Source organism: Ceratina calcarata, unplaced genomic scaffold (genome assembly GCF_001652005.2).
Source record: "Ceratina calcarata isolate Rehan_Ccalc_2016 unplaced genomic scaffold, ASM165200v1 scaffold525.2, whole genome shotgun sequence".
NCBI classification, from domain to species: domain Eukaryota; kingdom Metazoa; phylum Arthropoda; class Insecta; order Hymenoptera; family Apidae; genus Ceratina; species Ceratina calcarata.
The window spans coordinates 469,159-488,687 of NW_017176396.1; the positions used below are offsets into that span (position 1 = coordinate 469,159).

Here is a 19,529-nt window from a genome sequence, read left to right on the forward strand (position 1 = left end):
TACTTATATAATTGGACATTTCCTTCTATACTTTTTAGCACGTAGCTATTTCTTATTAGCATTATTCTTCCGACGTCTGATTTCTTTTTAATTATAGGAATTGCGTTTTTCTAAGGTACATAAACTTTTGGGATTAACTGTATAGCCAATACATCCTTAATATCCTTTAGGGGGACAAGATTACAAATCAGTGATAAATCAATTTTAAAATTTTGCAATGTCAAAGGATGTCAAAATCCAACTACGTCGATCCCAGATCGAGCATTGAAAGAAACAAGACATAGATTTTTACTCTTTTTGAACCTCATCCTTTTATGGGAAATCAATACTAACCGGAGCTGGCCGGGAATCATTATCCCAAGCTGTACAATACAGAGTATGAACTTTCGGACATAAACTCGATTTACTAAAAAGGGATTCATTCGAGTGGAAAATATTAAATAGGGTTTCTTTCAAGTAATAATATGATTCATTCGGTTCATTATTAAATTTTATAATAATTGTACGTTTTTCAGTTCCAGCGTAACAAACGTAATCCATTTTCTTCTGTAGAATCAATGTGGAATTGCTATAGTGTATAAAGTTGCTATAATACTTCGAATGAAATGATCAATGGACAATTTAAAATGATTTTTCTTACTGAATAAACTTGTATAATATAAAACAATAATATTAGTAAATAACGATTCTGTCACTGTCCAATATCTTCTGTTTGGGAGTGTACACAGTACAATTTGGGAAAACTCTCAGCCTTGTTTCATTCTCGACACTGAATATTGTACGGCGGTGTTGTCGCTCGGGCTTTTAAACAAATGTTTTTTAACCCGCGACCCGCTTCGTCACGTCCATAATCGTTTCCGGCCCGGTTTTTCACCGTGTACCACGCCAATTGAACGTCCAAACTGGAAACACCGCCGGGCTTCTGTTTGTCATTAACATCTGCCATTCGCGGTAATTTATGCGCGGCTGGTGCCGACCAATTTTATTTTTCGGAAAACGAGACGGACAGTCGACGAAACAGCCTCAATAGCCTCATGGATTATTATTTGTCAAACACGATTAGATTCTGTTCGTAAATCACGCAATTTTTCTCACAATTTATGGATACACGAATTTCAGTTGTTAGCCTTGTTTATCAATTTGTTATATCGGTTCTTTTTAATTCATAATTTGAATGCGGACAAATATGATTTGTGCGATGCCAAGCTTCTGAACAATAGAATGTGAAGTAATAATCAACGGGTTTTTGTCCGAGTCTCGTTCCCGAGAAATTCAGGATTGAATTATTGCCCCGGGCATTGTTAATTATCCGTATCAATATTTACAAAGTGTTAATAAATCTTTGATTTAAATAACACAACAGGTGTTCTCACACAATATTTATATACAATTAATGCTTCAATAAAATCGTTAACATTTCTGCTAACAAGACAGCCGGGAAAGAGAGAAGCCATTATCTGCGATTTTAAGCGGAACGGTTATCGTTGCGATTCATTGCACGGAGAAAAACAGATGAGAGCGATCCTTTCTTTCCGTCAGGGTCCGTTTAAACGGCGTTATCCGGTCGGGAATGGGAAACGCACGGAGCGAGAATCGAAGTGGAGAGCGGAGTCGAACACGGGAAGGAGTGAGTTCGATGAAGGGCGGATAAGTTTCAGGAGCAGTGCAAACACAGTGGTTCGTCAAAGCCGTGGTTCGAGGTCTGAAAACATACCGCGATACCGAGACCGTCTATGGTATTCGCAGAGAGCACCGGGAGCTGAAAATGTTTAATAACCGCATCGGATCGGGGAACGTTCGCCGGTAGGCATGGACGACAAAGCGTTGGGGAAAACGGGTTGCGGCGTTATTTCAGCGCGTAGCTCCGTGAAACAAAAATGACAACCGTTTGTGAAACTAAATGGAAAAGGGAGGCGAGGAAACTGCTTCTCAATATAACGAAGTTACGTGCTCGAAGGATTAGTTCCTGTCAGAATTTCTGATCTTTTACGTAATCTTTCATCAAAAGATCAAAAGGTCGCGCGTTTTCTAGCTTATTAAGGATCTCACTGTTCCAGGGAACGTTATAACGGGCACGAAAGATTTTCTCAGGAAATTCTTACCGTCGAGACGGCACGATGTAATTATCATTAATGAATTTCTCGCTGTCTCGCTTCAATTTCCCATAAACATACGCGGCAAAATAATGATCTGTAATGGATTGCGAGGAAATAAATTTCGCTACAAACATTGGTAGAGAAAAAGTGAAATAAAACGAAACAAGAATTAATATACTTCACGAAATGAAATACAGGAACGAATATCGATTATAAAAAAAAATATCGAACATTTCGGAATAATTGACGAAATGTTAATAGACATCGAAGAGAGTTGGACGAATAGTTGTACGTACATACAAACCCTGGAAGTTGGGACACGCGAAGCGCCGTGCTTGAAAGTTTGTTCTATTTACTGAAATGACTCTCGAAGCGTCACATAAATTGAAGAATGAGAGGGAGATGTGACAGAAGAGTGGTGCAGCGGAAGAGAAAAGGGGAGATGGCGGAGAGAAAAGAATAACTGAAAATGGTGCTTTCAGAGGTGTCAAATAAGACGCCTGTTCTGAAGAGGATAAAAAAAGGCGAGAGAAAGAGGGCGGATGAAAAAAAGCGAAAGGACAGATAGGAGAGAAAGCGGAAGAAGAAGTTTCTCAAGGAATTGACGTTACATATAGTTAGAGTCGGGCGACAGGATCTCTGATCTCTCTGAAAGGAGCAGCGTTCGAGCTTGTCGAGTGCCTCTCAGATTTCGCGAGTGGCTGGAAGTTCCGTGTATTGACAGTTACATTTCCTCCGAGCCATTCTTTTAACGTGTTCTCTACCTTATACGTATAACAAAATTGTTTCCCGACGTTCTCTGAAATCAGTATTTAGGTTTCCCTTTTGAGCGACCACCTCGGATCGAAGGATGTTCATGATAGGAAATCGTATCCAAGCTTTCGGATCGCGTGCTTTGTGATTTTTGTACTAACCGCATTTCTCCTCTCGCTTTTGTTATTTCTGTTTTTGCGATTTTATTCAGCATTGCGAACTGCGATGTTTTCCTTCAACAGCCCTGCGTGCTTCGAGGCAACGTTTCCACGTGGAATTTTTAATTTCGAACTTCGAGAAAGATTTTTTCTCTGCTACTGAATTTATTTTTAACCGGTACGAATCTGTTTGCCGGGCAAAGATGAAAGAGAGATCGTGTACATGTTCCTACAAGGGAAATGAATTGATGGTAAAAGAAGTATCAACCTAGTTGGCTTCACTTTGTTAAACCTCCTACACAAAACTGTTCCCTCTAATGAAAAAGGTTTTTTACATTAACGAGGACGCGATCTTTCCAGATACAGATATATCTACGGTGAATTAGTGCGAGTGGAAGATCGCACGAATTGATACATCCAAGCCGAACGAATAAGGTTACAGCCAAAGTTGATACTCGAACAATACCCATCGTTGAAAAGTGCAAATAGTTGAAGAAATTATTTATTATTTACTCACCGTACGTATGGCTACGATGGCGGAAAAAAAGCGTGAATTGATTCATCAGAGTGCGACGAATAGAATCAATTGATAATTAACTTTCTAATTGTAATTTACGATTTAATTAAGTGTCATCGCGTTACACGAAGCGAAACAAGTAATTAAGACTCGGTAAGATAAGAGGTTGAAAAAAAAGGAAGAATTATTAAACAATTCATCATCGCGTGACAAAGAAAATTAATTAATAACCGGGTGACGAAGTTTCCACGTGTAACTTAATTAATGGGCAGCGCCGGAATGTAAGACAAGTAATTAAAATTGGAAAGAAGAGGAAGGAAGTGACGTAAGAGGAGCAAATACTCGGTAAAGGAAATACGAACAGAGTTGGTTCCATCTTGTACATTCGTGTGAATACTCGAGAGCCCGCGAACCGGGGCTTTTCACACCAGGGAACTCGCGTCTCCTGCAATCTTTATTGAAAGTTCCATAAAAGGCGAACTAGGGAGGCTTTCCAGTACGGCGATATAAATAACAAGCTGTCCAAGTTCTAGATACGCTTTCCTGAATCCGAAACAGCATGGTACTACTAAACAATGAACAAAAGGCTTAAGCCTTTATTTTCCCTCCAACTGGTGGAGAAAACGCGTCGAACTTTTCCACGTGAAATTTCAAAGGTCGAATCACTTTGAACCTAACGAACCTTCTAATAAAACGCTATCCGCAAGGCAAAGTTCCAATCAAAAATATGAAACGTATTGAGCAACTATTGTTTTCATGGAAATTTTTTATTAACCCGTTTTTTCCATCAGCCCTGGGAGATCCGTTTTAAAACCGGGATTCTCAGGGTCAGAACCGGTCGGGAGGGGGGCGGCAAGCCTGTGTACACCCCGTTTTTCCGGAACCAATCTATAATCCCGCAGCAGCATCCCCTAGGGAGTGTCGGTACTCTTTGCTCGCATCAATCTTGATAAGCTTATCGATACAGATCGGCACGGCGCGAAAAGACACGTTCCCTCGATGAAACGAGCCACCGACAAAGGTTTCCCTATTTCCGTCCGCATCTATGACGCCGCGTTCATGATTATTCAGATTTCCATGGAGCATTGTGCACGTCAAGCTCTCGGCACTGCTCTCGTTTTCCTCGTTTGTAAGTTAATTGACCGACGGTTGCGCATCGCGATTTTCTATTCAATACTTTAATCTACATCCATTTGAGAAATTCGCTTCCTGATTTCTCACATTTCGTCGTATAGGAGCACTATTTTACAATATGGAACTCCAACTCTGGAAAGGAGATTTATTTTACAATAGGGAACTCGTCCGCTTTTTGATCTGCTGATGAATGCTGTACGCAACACGTACAATATAGGTGTGTTTGGAATGTTCCTCCAGGCGATTATACCAGCGGTTCGTTAATACATTTAATAAGCAAGACCTTTAAACTACTCAACTATTTCAATCACCGAGGCGCAGCATCGTAGCGATACTCGAACATCGCACGCTCTCATTGTATGTCGTACCCGTTGCGCCACTTCAAACATGGGCTATTCAGATTTCCACGAGCATTGTACGCTCGTCGTCACTCGCTTTCGCAGTTACCGGCTCGCCGCCTCTCCTCTCGTTTGTAAGTTAATTGACCGACGGTTGCTCGTCACCGTTTTCTATACGATAAACCGGAGTAATTAGAAAAAGGGTCGGAAAGGATGGAGAACGACGGTACAAAGAACGGGCACGCACAAAGCTACAGAGAGACAGCGGCGCGCAGTCTGCCGGACCGTGGAAAAGCGAAATGGAAATTTCATTTTCTCGAGCTCGTGCGAGACGCTCCACTTCGAAGCATCGCAAAATAACGTAATTCCTGACAAATTCGACATTAAAATCATGATAATTCTTTAATTCTATTCTTTTTGTTTAAAATTGAAATCCGAATTGAAGAGGCGAACTCTGATCCGAGCTTAAAACTGGCTGGTTTGCGTAATACCATTACACATTTTGTTTTCAATGCGATTCGCAAATAGGGATTTCCTTTTAACTTCCTAGTTTTCATTTAAACTGTCCAAACAAAAAATGGAATTACGAACGGCGTCTATAGATGTCATTTATTTTTGTTTCATATTTTTATAAATTGATTCCTTTGCTTCGTAATAACGTTAAAAATACTAAACACTGCCTATGCGCAGTTTTGTTGATACAGAAAAAAAGCTAATGATGGTAAACCAGATTCTTTTATAGAATAAAATATTCATGATATCAGTTTAAAAAACGTACTTTGGATAAAACGCTCTTTGATCATACGTATAACATTGAAACATGCATTCAGCTTTTGATATTTTATACTTTTACAGATTACGTGCAACGTGTTTTTTTACACATTTAATTTTTTTATATAATACGCAAAAGCTATGAGAAATGCATTTAGTTTGAAAAAATGTGCACGAGATCAAAAGTGTAATACGCATCACGATTCAATTTAGATTTCATTTTTTACATAGCTTGCACAAATGATATTTAATGCTATTGAAAGGTAATAAAAGAGTTTAAAGAGGTAATTAACAATTAGGAAAGAATCGACTGGGGAATGTTTTCGTAGCTGATCATTGAGAGAGGGAATTCCCAGTCGGGATGTGCGAATTTACGGGACTACTTATTTTCGGAACGGGTTGGGATGTGTGTGGCCGCGGTAAAGCCTTTGCAGTTCCGATGAGAGGATTTTCGGGCAAAAAATGGTCACTGGAAGATTGGAATGTTTAAAATAGGTCCTTTTGATCCGGACATTATTTAGCTAGAAGCGTTATGGCAATTACATGACCTAGTTAAACTCTATTTGTGATTCGAATACACAGGATGATTATTAGGATAAACGAAATTTTATAACAAATGTGAAATGATAAAACTGATATAGTTCCCGTGTTCTCTAAAACGTGTTTATACGACAAAAGAGACATTTATTTGCAAACATTGAAATAAGCAAATTACGTCGTTTAGTAAATGTTTAAAGCGTGATGTTTTGAAAGAGGGTAACGCACTCTGATTCGAGCCAGTGCCGAATAAAGCGGCAGAGAATATAAAATTACACACGAAAGAGGCTCGTAATTACGCTTTGTAGCAGGCGCGGCGCGCTGCGTGAGAACGCAACACCGCAGACAGCATTAAAACCGTCTAAATCCTGCCAATTTAACATTCGCCCGCCCTCCTTCAATATCCAAACCCTCCCCGTCTCTCTCTCGAAAAAAAGAATTCCGTGAAAAACAAAAAAAAAGGAAGAAAGGGGAAGATCGCTCAAATGGCGGTCCGGAGAGAGCCAATAGAAAAAAGTGCGCCAGTAAATCGCCCTAAACGTTTCGAATTCTTCTTGCCAAGCCGTAGGGCGTTTAACTTCCCACCCCCGCTTAAACGATCGCCGGCATTTCTAGATTTACCCAAGCCGATTAATTATTTACCGTGACCCCTTCGATATTTCCTGCATGGAACGGATGTTTTTCCCTTCTCCATTTTTAAAATTTGCCTGAACCACATCGAACGAATTCGCGTGGTCGCGAGTAACATACGAACGGGATAAAAAGAGAGTAATGCGCAGGCAGACCGCCAATTTGTTTACGCATTTAAATATGGCAATATACGCGAACAAGAATTATGCGAAATGAAAATGTAGTACGAGTGCGCAGTAAACAAGCGCGATGAAAATGCATGTCGACGGAATATTGTTATTCAAATAATTACAACGTACATAGCACGGATAAATAAGTATATTTTCTCTGACGATATCGGATTCTGTTGTATGGCATAAACCTATTTTGTATCTTTGTGTTACAAAACTTTGTTCCCTCTCAAAGGTTCTCCAAGAGAATCACATACTCGGTGCACTCGCGATGGGAACCAATGAAGAGTGGAAGACAAATAAATTTCGCAGCGTCCAATCTCCAAGGTATCTCTCTCGTCTTTTAGCTGCGAACATCCGAAAGCTTTTCGAAAATTTCGTCTGCCGTGATCCTCGAAGCGTGTCGGGAAAAAGAAACGGAGCGGGAGGGCGAGGCGCGGAAAAAAGCGTGGAAAAGCGTAACAGAGGGGCGACAGTGTGTCTTCGGCTTAAATATTCAGGGAAAACGGGACGTTGAAACGCGACGGTGAGTAGATAAATCAAAAAAAGGGAGCGCGGGAAGTCGTAGTAAATAACGGGGCGGTGAAGCGCGCGCGGAAAAGAAAAATGCGCCGCTGCTTGGAACAGGGCCGCGCGCGAGCCGTTGAAAGGAACAGAAGACACACACCGGTGTAGCTGGATCCGCTGTGAAAATATACCGGGCGAAAGCTGCTTTCGCGTGAGGCATATACATATAATTATGTTACGTAGCGGGAGAAGGCTTAACCCTTTTGGCCCGACTCGGGGATTTTTGCGTGCTCGACGTGGCCGAGCCAATTCGAAGCTACGCGCCTGGAAACGCGGCTCGTCTCGTTCGTCGTGTGTATTTTTTAATGGACACGAAGCATGCTTTCGGCTTCGAGTAAGATCGGCTGGCTAAAAGTTGTTAAATATTGAAATAACGAGCGAATCTGGAGCGGCGTCTAATGAAGGGCGAGGAAAAATAGCAGCAGCCGTATTTACTGAACAATTCTATCCAGTGGAAATATAAAATATGTATTTAATATCGGGAAACGTACGGAACATTGAAATGCGTATTGTTATCCTTAATAAATAAAAATAATCCCTATCTACTGACAATGCAAATGTCTTATTTTGCATAAGAAACGTAAGACTTCGAATATATTCTTATTAGAATAAAGTAAATAACAATCTTCTCGCAAAACCGTGGTTTTCATAACATGCAGCTTCGAACGTGGGGTGAATCGTGGGGTGAGGATAATAATAGCTTAACCGAATCTAGTCTAGTATTCGGATGTGCCAGCGTTTCGCTCTTCACGAAAATAATTCGAATTTCCAAATATAATTCGTCGCTGTCGCAAATATTTGACGTTAACGAACCGGCGATTATGATTAATCAAATTCTTTAGGGAAAAATATTTTCCACAATTAGTCACATAACTTTTTACAAAGCGTCGATTTTATTTTCACGCCGGTACACGGATTGAGATAGATTAGATCGCGCAGGATGCAGTATTAAGACGGATTAAAGTAGCGTTTTGTATTATGAGGAAAGATTTTTAACCAGTGGTTATTTTGTCATATTTCGAGTTACGCGTTCGTGATGGTTTACGCCCGTTGGAACGTCCTTCCTTTTCCTTCCGGACGCGACGGGGAGACTCGCGTCTGGAAATTCGAAAAACGCGCATAATATCTTCTCGTTAGCCGGCTGGGTCTCGCAGGGGCCGTGCGTTGCAAAATGCAAGACTTTCGACATAATTTTCTCTGGTGAAAATTCGAGTACCTACCTATGCATGCCGGAAATCATTGTGCACGGTGCTGATTACGTGCAAAACTCGCCCCCTCTTTGCGAACTCGTTAAAACAGAATTGTTTACATACTCGCGTTTATTCCACTTTGCAATAAATTATACAGTTACACATGTTTAAGGGAACTCTGCGTACACGCGTGAGTGTGTGCGGTCGGAGACAGACTAATGGAAACAATTTACGGGAACGTGCGTATGAAATTTTCTACCTTACAACAAAGAACGAAAGAGCAAGGGACAATTTCAAGAAATTAAACTTTAAAACCCAACAGGTGCTATGAGGCTAAGTTTCCTCTCCTTATATCCCCTTTACCTTCCTTGTGCTCATTATGAATTGGCAACGTATTGTGCAAATACTTGTACTATAATTATTTTTGTTTACTTGTTTGAATCGTTCGTTTAATTCAAACTCGCATTATGGCATTTAATTGACGTGAAATGGAAGGTGCAAGGAATTTATTCGATAACTTCGTTCATCCAGGAACAGAGGTAATCCCTTTGTTACCAATCTTTAAGTCGTTACTTAAGAAGCCTTTCAAAGTGCAACAGTCTATCCTTAATTCATTGCTTATAACTTGGAATCGAGTTAACGTGTTTCTATTTCGCTAGCCAGGGGTTCGGATGTTAAACACGAATCAGGCCAATTTCCTCCAATTTCCTGGAAGTGCGTGATCGTATCGTAGCTAAATTCGAAGGCGTGCGTAATTGCAGGCTCGCCGTCACGCAATTTCGTTTCGAACGCCGCACTCCGACCCTCGTTAATAAGCTGTTTGCATTTAAAAGACGGCCGACTGAATATAAAGCCGTGGGTACGTATGTGCGGCGTGTGTGATACCGCGAAACGCTCGTCAGCTTCCTATTTCCAGTTACGCGAAAGGGACATATCACCGCGTAATGCCTATCGGCGAGGCTCGCGGGCTCCGAGCTTTCAACGGTGGAATAACAAGCTTGGCATTAATACGCCTGTGGGTGTTTTTTAATTATCAACAGCGCGAAGGAACGCGAGGGTTTCGAGAGAGGATAAATTTGCATACGCACCGGTGCCGCCTTTTCGACCCGGTCGATAAACAAGGGCACAAAATTAAAAAGTGACTCGCCGTGCGGAAACCCGAAAGGAAATTCCTTATTCACTTCGTCCGAGACCTACTCTCAAATATTAATACAATCTCCGATTAAAGTTTGTTTTAACGTTGGACCACGGAACCGGAGCCGGAGTAGTAAAACAAAAAAAAAATCGGGAAAAGCGAGAGAGGAAGAAAAGGGAGGAAGATTAATACTCTCGACGAGAAGAGGCGCGGTGCATTCGAGTGAGATTCTTGATGAATAGTGGGGCTTCGTAATAATAATAAGCGTTATATTCGGTGGTCGTCTCGCCCCACAGCAAAATTACAATGAAATTTTATTTTCGCTGAAACTCAAGCGATGTTTCATCGTTTGATGGGATCGATTAATTCTTTATGTTCGTTGAAATTGAAGTTTTAATAACAATGACCGAAAATGAAGCAAATATAAGGCAGAATAAATTTACGAAACCGGAATGTTTTATGAATTTTTATTAACAGACATCGCGGTTTTAGCCGGTTCCTTTCTCTCTTTCCCTCCCTCTCTCGATGCAACCTTTTTTTTAACCGAACGTTCACGTCTGCTTGTAAAAGCGACGGGTGGTTGTAAATTTTTATCGAAACAATCCAGCGATACACGATTTCAAACTCTAATTAAAACTACGGCTCCGCTTTTTCGATTTGCCAACTTGTTTCTATGAATCTGACAGAGTTAATATTCACCGGTATTAAACAAGTATTACAATCGATGAAAAAAAAATTCTGCGCACGTATTTGATTTTCCATAAATAAGATAAAAATCAAGTACGTATGTACGTGTGCGTTAATAATTGCTTTTACGGTTACGATACGCGTGAATGTAAACCGGCGCGCGGTGAAGCGTCCTCGTAATAAAGTAGTATGGCTCGGTGATGGGTCAGACCGGCAGTCAGCGAGCATTGCCATTGTTAAACAGCGTCGATCTATATCGCGCTGTGTCAATACTCGATGTACCTCCATTAGCGATACGCGAGATACCGTAGTCTACAGTATCAAGACTCACGATGGCCGATGTCTCTCTCTGACAATTTAGTATTGCCGGCCATTAGAGAGGTCTATAGTATTTTGTCACGGTAGCGATACGGCGGCGATTCGCTTAGATCTCGTCCGCCGAGAAATATAAAGTCGACAGTTTATGGATAAAATAATTATTGCACCGCGGACGACTTATGTACTAATCCACAAATTGAATTTTTTAGTACTTTTAATATAGCGGCCACGCGACGGCGATTCATAAAAGACGCGTTATGAAAAACTGGCACCACATGACGACGGCTAATATTTTAATCGATATACTAAGTTTTATCGTGGCTGCTTTATATTGTAAACTATGGAGAGACTCATAAAAGATGCGGTTTATGAAAAATTGATAAACCGAGTGACGGTTTCTATCCTGCAACGACAATTTTAACCCTCGGTGCACATAAATATAGAAAACGGGTAATTGGTAAATTTTATACCGTTACCAGAAAAAAAAAAACGAATTAAATATTCACCGTTTCAATCTCCGTCACTTTGTGACGCGGCGAAAGGATTAAACTACTCATTTATCCGAACCGTCATCGGTTCTCACGTCGTCGCGTCGCTACCCAAATATTCCACGCGAAAACTCAATCAACTCGACCATTTCCCCTACGCTGTGCGTCGTCCCACAAAAAAGTCTCCATTCATCAAAAAATCCGCGTTTTTTACCCCAGATTCGGCACTCGACGTAATTCATCGATAACCTACGGCCCATTTTGCGGCTCGCCACTCGATCTTGCGCCGCAATCCGTATCGCAATCTATGCCTCTGCAACATTCTTCGAAAAATCAGTCAACCATCCCGATCTATCTTGACCTACCATTTATCTGATGCACCACTCTCTATACCGCCAATTAAACATATTAAAAAACTGGGAATCTTAATTGAAAATATCGTATCTTTCAATAAAGCAATTTAATCTTCTCTACGGAGTATTAATTTCAAAGTTTTCACATACTCTTTTCACCGCATCCCTATATGTATACGAATGGTTCGAAAGGTTCCGGAACTTCCAAATCAATACTATAGGCGGCAAGAATCGCGATCGCCTCAGCGACGACCTCGACTCCGAATCGAACGTGTTAATCCCCTGTTCGGAAAAGCGGCTCGGTACGGAGACTAGTGTGAGTCGGTGGAGGCCGGATCGAAGAGTGAAATTTTGAGCGTGGGGCGTGCACACGTATGCAGCACGTGGGCCACTTTTGATCGCGGCGCATTGATCAGATTCCCAGGGAGCCTACGCGCGTTCGTAGCCCGCGGTCCATGGATTCCGCGGATGTTTATAAACGCCAATAACACCGGAGAATTTAATGGAACCGCTTGAACAATTTCGGCCGCGTGGGCACGATGCGATTCGTTTTCATCGGCTCCGCGGACTAAGTCGGTTGCTGGAGAAACGCGTGTGCGGTCCGCAAGTTTTCGGTATTCGGTCTGGCGGCGCGGCGCCGCGGCTACTCGCCAATATGATGAGTTGATAGAGAATGATACAAAGTAGGTATTTGTGGCGTGCGGTTACTAGATTCGCGGTACAGAGTGCCACTGGATGGTGGCGAGTACACCTGATTACGTGGCTAATCCGAATGAAGAACACCCAACACTATATAGAGAGAGAGTGAAACATGAAATTGTTGTTTTCAAACTAATTTCTACCTACATTACAATTCTATTTAGAAATTAACCCATTAACGTAATGCTCCTTGTTTGATATATTAATAAAGATTATTTTTTTAAGTTACAGTTATAAAAGTTAAGTTGAACATTTTTATTAGTATTGTTTCCGTCATTATTTCTTCGTCCATGTAGATTTCATATTTTGAATAAATTACAGTTTCAACTCGAGAAGGTTTCGTAAGCGACGTAAATGCAGGATTTAGTACACAAGAATTAGCAGTGAAAAATTTTTTTGAACACATTTATGTTCTCCCTCATATATTTTTATAAGTAATAAATAATTATATACATATATTTTGCTTTATTTCGCTACTTGAAACTGAATGGATTAAATGTATTATCACAGTAATGAAATATTTATGCGAAAGTGGCTTGGGCGAAAGAACAGCGTGTATCGATTTCCTATTCTTGGATCTTCGAAGTATTATACAAGAATCTGATCTCCAACTAATTATAAACAAAATTTGATACATTTAGGTAGAACAGGATCTCGTAAATAATGGGAGGAAGTGAATGCTTTGCTTCGTTAACCACATGTCAAAAGTATCAGCTTTTTATGATTCCAGATAATTAAAACGTTCCGTGATAAAAACTTGGAATAACCATGAATATTTTCCGTGGAAATAAAGTTACGTAACTATCGGCATTGTATAATATGTATACCAGTTTACGAAAATACCTGGGCATCATTATTTACGAGCATTATTACGGCCAGTTTCGCTTCATTAAATTCAGTCTATGCATATCATCCTTTCGCAATATGAATTTACAGCAAACAAATACTGGCGCACTCGTTTCGCTCTCGCGCAACAATTTCCAATCCTCTCCGAGCATCTCCGCCGCACTGGTTCAATTTACGAAATTTAACAAAATTCCAATCCAATCAACTCGAGCCGAAATGTTTCAGAAGAAATATTTCAAACGCAAATAATATTGGGCCATAAAACAGAAGAAAAGAGGAAAAATAATACCCAAATAACGCCGACTCCGTGGTATTGCGGTGCCTTGGGTAATACTAAGAAAACTTGGACGCAAAAAAACGTTGTAACAAGAAAATAAGAGACAACAGGGCGCTAGGACCGGGCGAAAAGTTATGTTTAACTAACAAAGAAGCGTCGCAGGTGGTAAAGTAGCGAAACTGCAAGCGGAAATAAAAGAAAGAGCGTAGCAGACGGAATAGTTCGCGTGGAAGTTTAACGAAGTGGCCAGCAGGAAGCCGTAATAGGCTCAAGGAGAAAGGAGTCTGTACCGGAAACGGTCGCCGAGTGATTAAGAAACTGATTCATAACTCCGTACAATTGATCCGGATCCTGAATCAAAATTTATACTTTTGAATGTACTATTAAACGATTTCTCGGATGAATATAAAATAATAAAGCGCAAACAGCATTCAAACTGGGAACGGAGCCTTCAGAAATCCGGAAGGATGTTCTCACTGAAGAGCGTATAAATTAAATTGGCGGTGTACAGATACCTCAAATGATTTCGAACCAGCTGTGGCTCCATGCGCAAGTGAAGCTGGTTCAAAATGGTTTGAGTCGACGTATCTGTACGTCAGTTATATAGCCGGTATTTTTAATGCCTCGGCTCATTACTAATTCCACGGTCTATTATTACATTCTTATTGCCCTAGTATCAAGCAGCCTATTAATATCAATTATTGGCTTGCAGATAGAAAATCTATAATCAGCTGTCATTCGTCGGGGCTATAATTAATCTTTCTTCTCCTTGTAAACAACGAAATCTTGATTACGATAGAACGAAAAAAAGAGTGGAAGGAAAGCAATCCGATCATTCTGCACGGGCACCCGTCCCTCGGTGTTCGCCGAGTGAATCGTGAAAAAGAAACTTCGGTTAGAACCCCGCCTTAAGGGTAGTCGGCGAAGAAGTAACAAAAGGACGAGAGCCCGAGTAAGAACGTGGAAAAAAATAGAAATGGAGTAAGGCGAAGTTACGACGGTCGAAAAAGAAAACGAGAGAAACTCGGATAGAACGGGGGATGGAAATAAAGAAAAAAGGAACGCTGACGGGCGGGAGGTGAAAAAGTTTTTTATTGACTAATTGATTCATTGCCTTATTGAATAGAGAAGGAACGATATCGAGCAGGCGGAGAACAAGAAAAAAAGAGGAGACCGGCACCGCCACGACGTCCCAGGAGACCAACCCGTAAAGTAAAGGGTTGCACACACGTTGTGAAACACGAAAAACATTTTTGACCCTATTAACGGGACGATACGTAGTTGCCTTAAAAAGATCGTCGCCGTGACCAATAACGGTTATTAGATCAGTAAGAAAGTTCCTCTTTCCTTTTGTTATTAGTTACCCTTCTACATGGTATTCATTAGTAACTACAGATAAAATCTGGAGCAGAATTTCCTGGCGAGTCTCGTACATTTTTCTTCTCCTAATTGACTTTTACCGCGGACATTTTCTTACGGGGCATAATTTAAATTCTACATTCTTCTTATTTTATTACCCGATCTCATTGCGTCGGCCAGAGTACCTATCCTTAAGCGTGACATTTGCATACGTAGCATCTTTGTTATACAGAGATTTAACAAGTTGAAGTCTAGTTTCTTACGATGCTTATTACGGGTGCCTTCCAATTAAGAGTTCGGAACAATCTGCCTAATTCCATCGGTATTAAATCTCCCTTAAAAATTTTCCCATCGATCCGAAATTAATTACGCCAGAAGTTTACTTAATGGTCAGAGGATTAGGTTCGGACTTAAAAAACTCTCTCCCTATCCCGGTCCATAAAAAATCTCACCATCGTCCTTAAAAAACACCTCGAGCGATCGCAAACTTTCAGCGACGGAATATGCTGGCAACTCGTGGGTGAAAAAGGAAAGAAGAGAGGCATGAGAAGGGGGGGCACGAAGAAGAGTAAAATGAGTGGAAGAATAGACAGGGACACAAGTGGAGAGTTGTAAGGGGAAGGGGAACGTGGCATGGAAAAGGGGATGAATAAAGGTGCGGGCGCAAACGTCGAAGGAAGGGTTAAAAAGAGAGAAACGATCGAGGAGGAGGAAGGTAGCAGCAATATATAGCAGAGGGTGTTCAGCGTAGGTGTTGACACACTGTCTGCCGTTGAACGAGGAATGCGTGCGAGCGAGACGAAGCTGATACACCAGAAGCACCCTGTTTCAAGGGGGAACAGGCGAGATAAATAACGGAGGGGACGCGGTGGAGAGGAACGCGAGAGCTGATAGAGCGACAAAGAAGAGACAGAATGACTGCAAAGTCGATAGGGTAGAAAACAGGGGTGCGCTCTGTGGAAGGGGTGAAAAGATGAGAACGAGAGAGGAGAGAAACAGAAGTGACAACGATGGAAAATTGCGCCGAGCTGAAGGGATAGAGCGCGAAAGTGGGCGTATGCCGTTGCATAAAACGCGACAGAGATAATGAGCACGAAAGAGGCAGAGAGAGAGAGAGAGAGAGAGAAGAGAAAGGAAAGAGAGGAATGGGACTAAAAATGAGTGAAAGACAGTGGAAGGCTGCGAATTGTAAAGACAGGCGCGGTGGTACACAAAAGAGACCAGCTGCCAGAGAGAACTGACACTCTTAAGAAGGATGGACGGGAGAGACAATGCGGCTAGTGGTGGGAAAGAGACAGGTGAAACGGAGAGGAAGCGGATGAAAAAGATGCGGCAGGCTGCTGGAGGAAGTTCAAGAGATAGAGGAATATAGCGGAGAAGATAAAAAAGAGAGTCAGCTGGAATTGTAAGAGAGAATGTAGAGAAGAAGAGAAACAAAGAGGGCGTGTGCAAAGGACTCGAGAGAAATGGGAAAGAGAGAAAGTAACCGGAGGGTGAAAATCGGGATGGGGAACAGGTATCGGGCTGGTCTCTAGGTGGATAGTTTTATTCATTGCCTCGCGTTCAGGCACCCTAAGATACGGAGCTATATTATATGTATATAGGAGGGTGTAAGTTAAGAGGGTAGATTTCGTAATGAAATGAATAATAAAACGATCTACCGCTAAACGAATATCAATGATACGAAATATCCGGTAGATAACAAGTCAGGGAATCGACCTATAATCGAGTGCTATATCTAATTCAGGGGCGCGCCTGGAACAAGGTGAAAACTTTCACAGAACGCGAATGGTGATAGTAGAAAGAGATTTCGGAGATTCGAGCCCGCGATCAAAATTCAACGAGAGATTGTAAATTTCTAAAGATGCCGAGCAAGTCGCGGTTCGTTTCGTATGCCGAATACGCGGCGACCAGATCTGCGGGAAATAATTGAATAATTCATTTTATAAACTACTATTTGAATAATTTCGACTCCACTCGCGGGGCTCGTCGATAATATCTGTATAAGGAAATTGTTTTACAAATCTTTTTAGATCGACCGTCGCAAAATCTATTTGCCAAAGCGCGGACCAAAAAACTTGATTTAGATTAAGATAGGAGAACAGGTGTTTCGAGAGAAATCGACTTCTGTTCGATATCCGTGGATTCGTTTAGAACGGAGAATATTAAAAATCGATGAAGAGGAAAAGAGAGGGAGGCGAAAACAAAAAGAGAAAAATTAACCTTGCCCGGAGTCTCCTCAAATATTCGTTTAACCCAGTTGAGGGAAATTATATAATCAAGTGCTCGATACCACTCGTGACTACGGCCCTGTGTCGCGCGAACAATGTTCGTAACTCACATACAATACATACCTACGTTGGAAAATTTTCCCTCGACCAAGCCCCACGCCAACCCCTGCCCGATGCCTCGTTATCGCTCCGCGTCGTTTCGACGCGACTTCGAAACTCTTCCAACTCGTCAAATTGAATTTGTTCAAATTGCCCGTTAAACGTCGTTATCATTAGTCGATCGGATTTTCAACGGGATTCCCGTATCGTTGCTTCTATCGTTGCGATATCGCGAGATCTCTATCTACATACGCGTAAATTAAAGTGAAAAAAAAAAAGAAAAAAAAACAAGACCGTGCGGTTCACGAATCCGGTATTAAAGTTACGTTCATCCCGCGCGTTAATGGTGATCAATAATGTTCTGGCCGCCCTACTTTTCAGCTCCTTCTTTCTGCACCGCGATAATTTGTACGAAAGAGGGTGAAATAATTTTCACGCATTCGCTTGCCCGCGTTTAAATACATGCACAGTACATATACGTATCAAGAGTGAAATACCTCGTCATCGTGGGTCCAATAAATGGCGGTCGGTGGCTCGGGACTGTGACGTACCACGCAAGTGAGATTCATGGTGCTGTCCTTGTTTATGTACATTTCTGGTTCCCCGACGATCGACGTGATAGGCTCTGCAGAATAGAGAATAGAACCGATGAATTACAGCGATCGCAATAATTTCTGCTATCGGGGAAAAAATAAAAAACGCAAAAACATGTAAGTGTATACGTATGTATAAACGGTGCAATATCACTAACACAACGGCGGGAAAGAAAGCATAAAAAACGCGCGTACGCCGTGTTTGTTCTTCGTTTCGGTTTCGCGGAACGCAAATTGGCTGCAAGCAAACAAACGAAAAAAATAAAAGGGTGACCGTTTAATTGAAATTTGGAGTAAAGTCGAAATTGGAAAAGCCGTTCCGATTAGAAAATACGGTCGAGTGTTTACGGGTCGGGTTAGGAGAGCGAGGGCGGATCCTGATGGACGTACGGGGTGAAAATAAAATTAACGGGTATCGGGCAACGAAACTGGGGAGCGACGCGACCGCCCGGATTCGACAGCAAGATTGCAAGGAGACAACACGAGCAAAAAATCGAAATGGGTACACTATAGGAAAAGTGATAGAAGTTTCTCAACTAACCGACGACGGATAGATGCATGGAATGACCGATCGGCGGAGTCGTTGACACTTGACACTCGTAGATTCCGGAGTCACGACGCTGTGGGTATTTCACTTGCAGCGTCCAGTCCTCGGTCCCGGGGAAGTGGGATGCAACGAATCTTTGGTCGGACGTGTAAGTTTCAACGCCGACGGTCAACAGATGAATATCCCTGTGCCTGACCCAGGAAACCTGTGTACGAACATACATGCATCCATACATAACGGATTAGAACGAAATATATCATTGCTGGAATATAATTTGTAATATTTTCATGAATTATGTGATTTATTGAAGGATTATGATTACAGGACTTATTTAACAGTTAGGTGAGATATTATTAATCCTTATATCCAGGTAGAGACGCATCAAAACGAGAATATATGGACATATTGTTGGAATTAAATCCTCACGCGCATGAAATAATGATCCCCAGAGCGCAGCGCAACCAAAATCTCCGGTTACTCCGGCAAATTGAAACCGCTATTCATCATTAAACTGATAAACGCGTATCAAGCAGCGTTACGTATTGTACGAATCAAAATCGGTCGGATTCGAGATTTTTTGTAGCGTTAAGGCATCGAGTGAAGCTGGTTGGAAAGCAAGCAAAATGATTGAACTGATGGCCCCGGGTATCGATGCATATACTGCACCGTGAACGTTTGTCGGCGCGTTTTCGCGTGTGAAACTATTTAAAGTTAAAATGAAACCGACGCTTAACTACCATCTCGTATGAATAACGACTGGAAATTGATTCCATCTCTGATACGGGGATAAACGCGGTGGTTGCGTTTGAATAATATCCTCTATTGGCTGCAAGCAGTACATATACACACGGTTGTACCGATTATTTGTTCACTTTTCCACGCACGGAATAACCGTGACGTATTTTCGTTTTTATTAACACGCGCGGGGTTTACTTAATTCGTACGATAATTTGAACAATGCTTGTTTCCTCGTAAGAAACGCTGTTAACGGGACACCAGATACAGTGTAGATAACCGTAATTAATGTTCTTGTAAC

At 41.6% G+C, this 19,529-nt stretch overlaps 1 protein-coding gene across 2 annotated transcripts in view; it reads right to left on the reverse strand.

The window, feature by feature from the left end:
• The window catches only part of LOC108628493 (lachesin), a 46,985-nt gene that overhangs the window by 17,677 nt on the left and 9,779 nt on the right, over window positions 1–19,529 (reverse strand). For both annotated transcript variants that reach the window (XM_026816485.1, XM_018030458.2), the window contains exons 3-4: window positions 18,488–18,698; window positions 17,851–17,978 (exon numbers count right to left, since the gene is read on the reverse strand). In XM_026816485.1, the coding sequence (XP_026672286.1) occupies window positions 17,851–17,978; window positions 18,488–18,698 (339 nt within the window). The remainder of the gene's footprint in view (window positions 1–17,850; window positions 17,979–18,487; window positions 18,699–19,529) is intronic.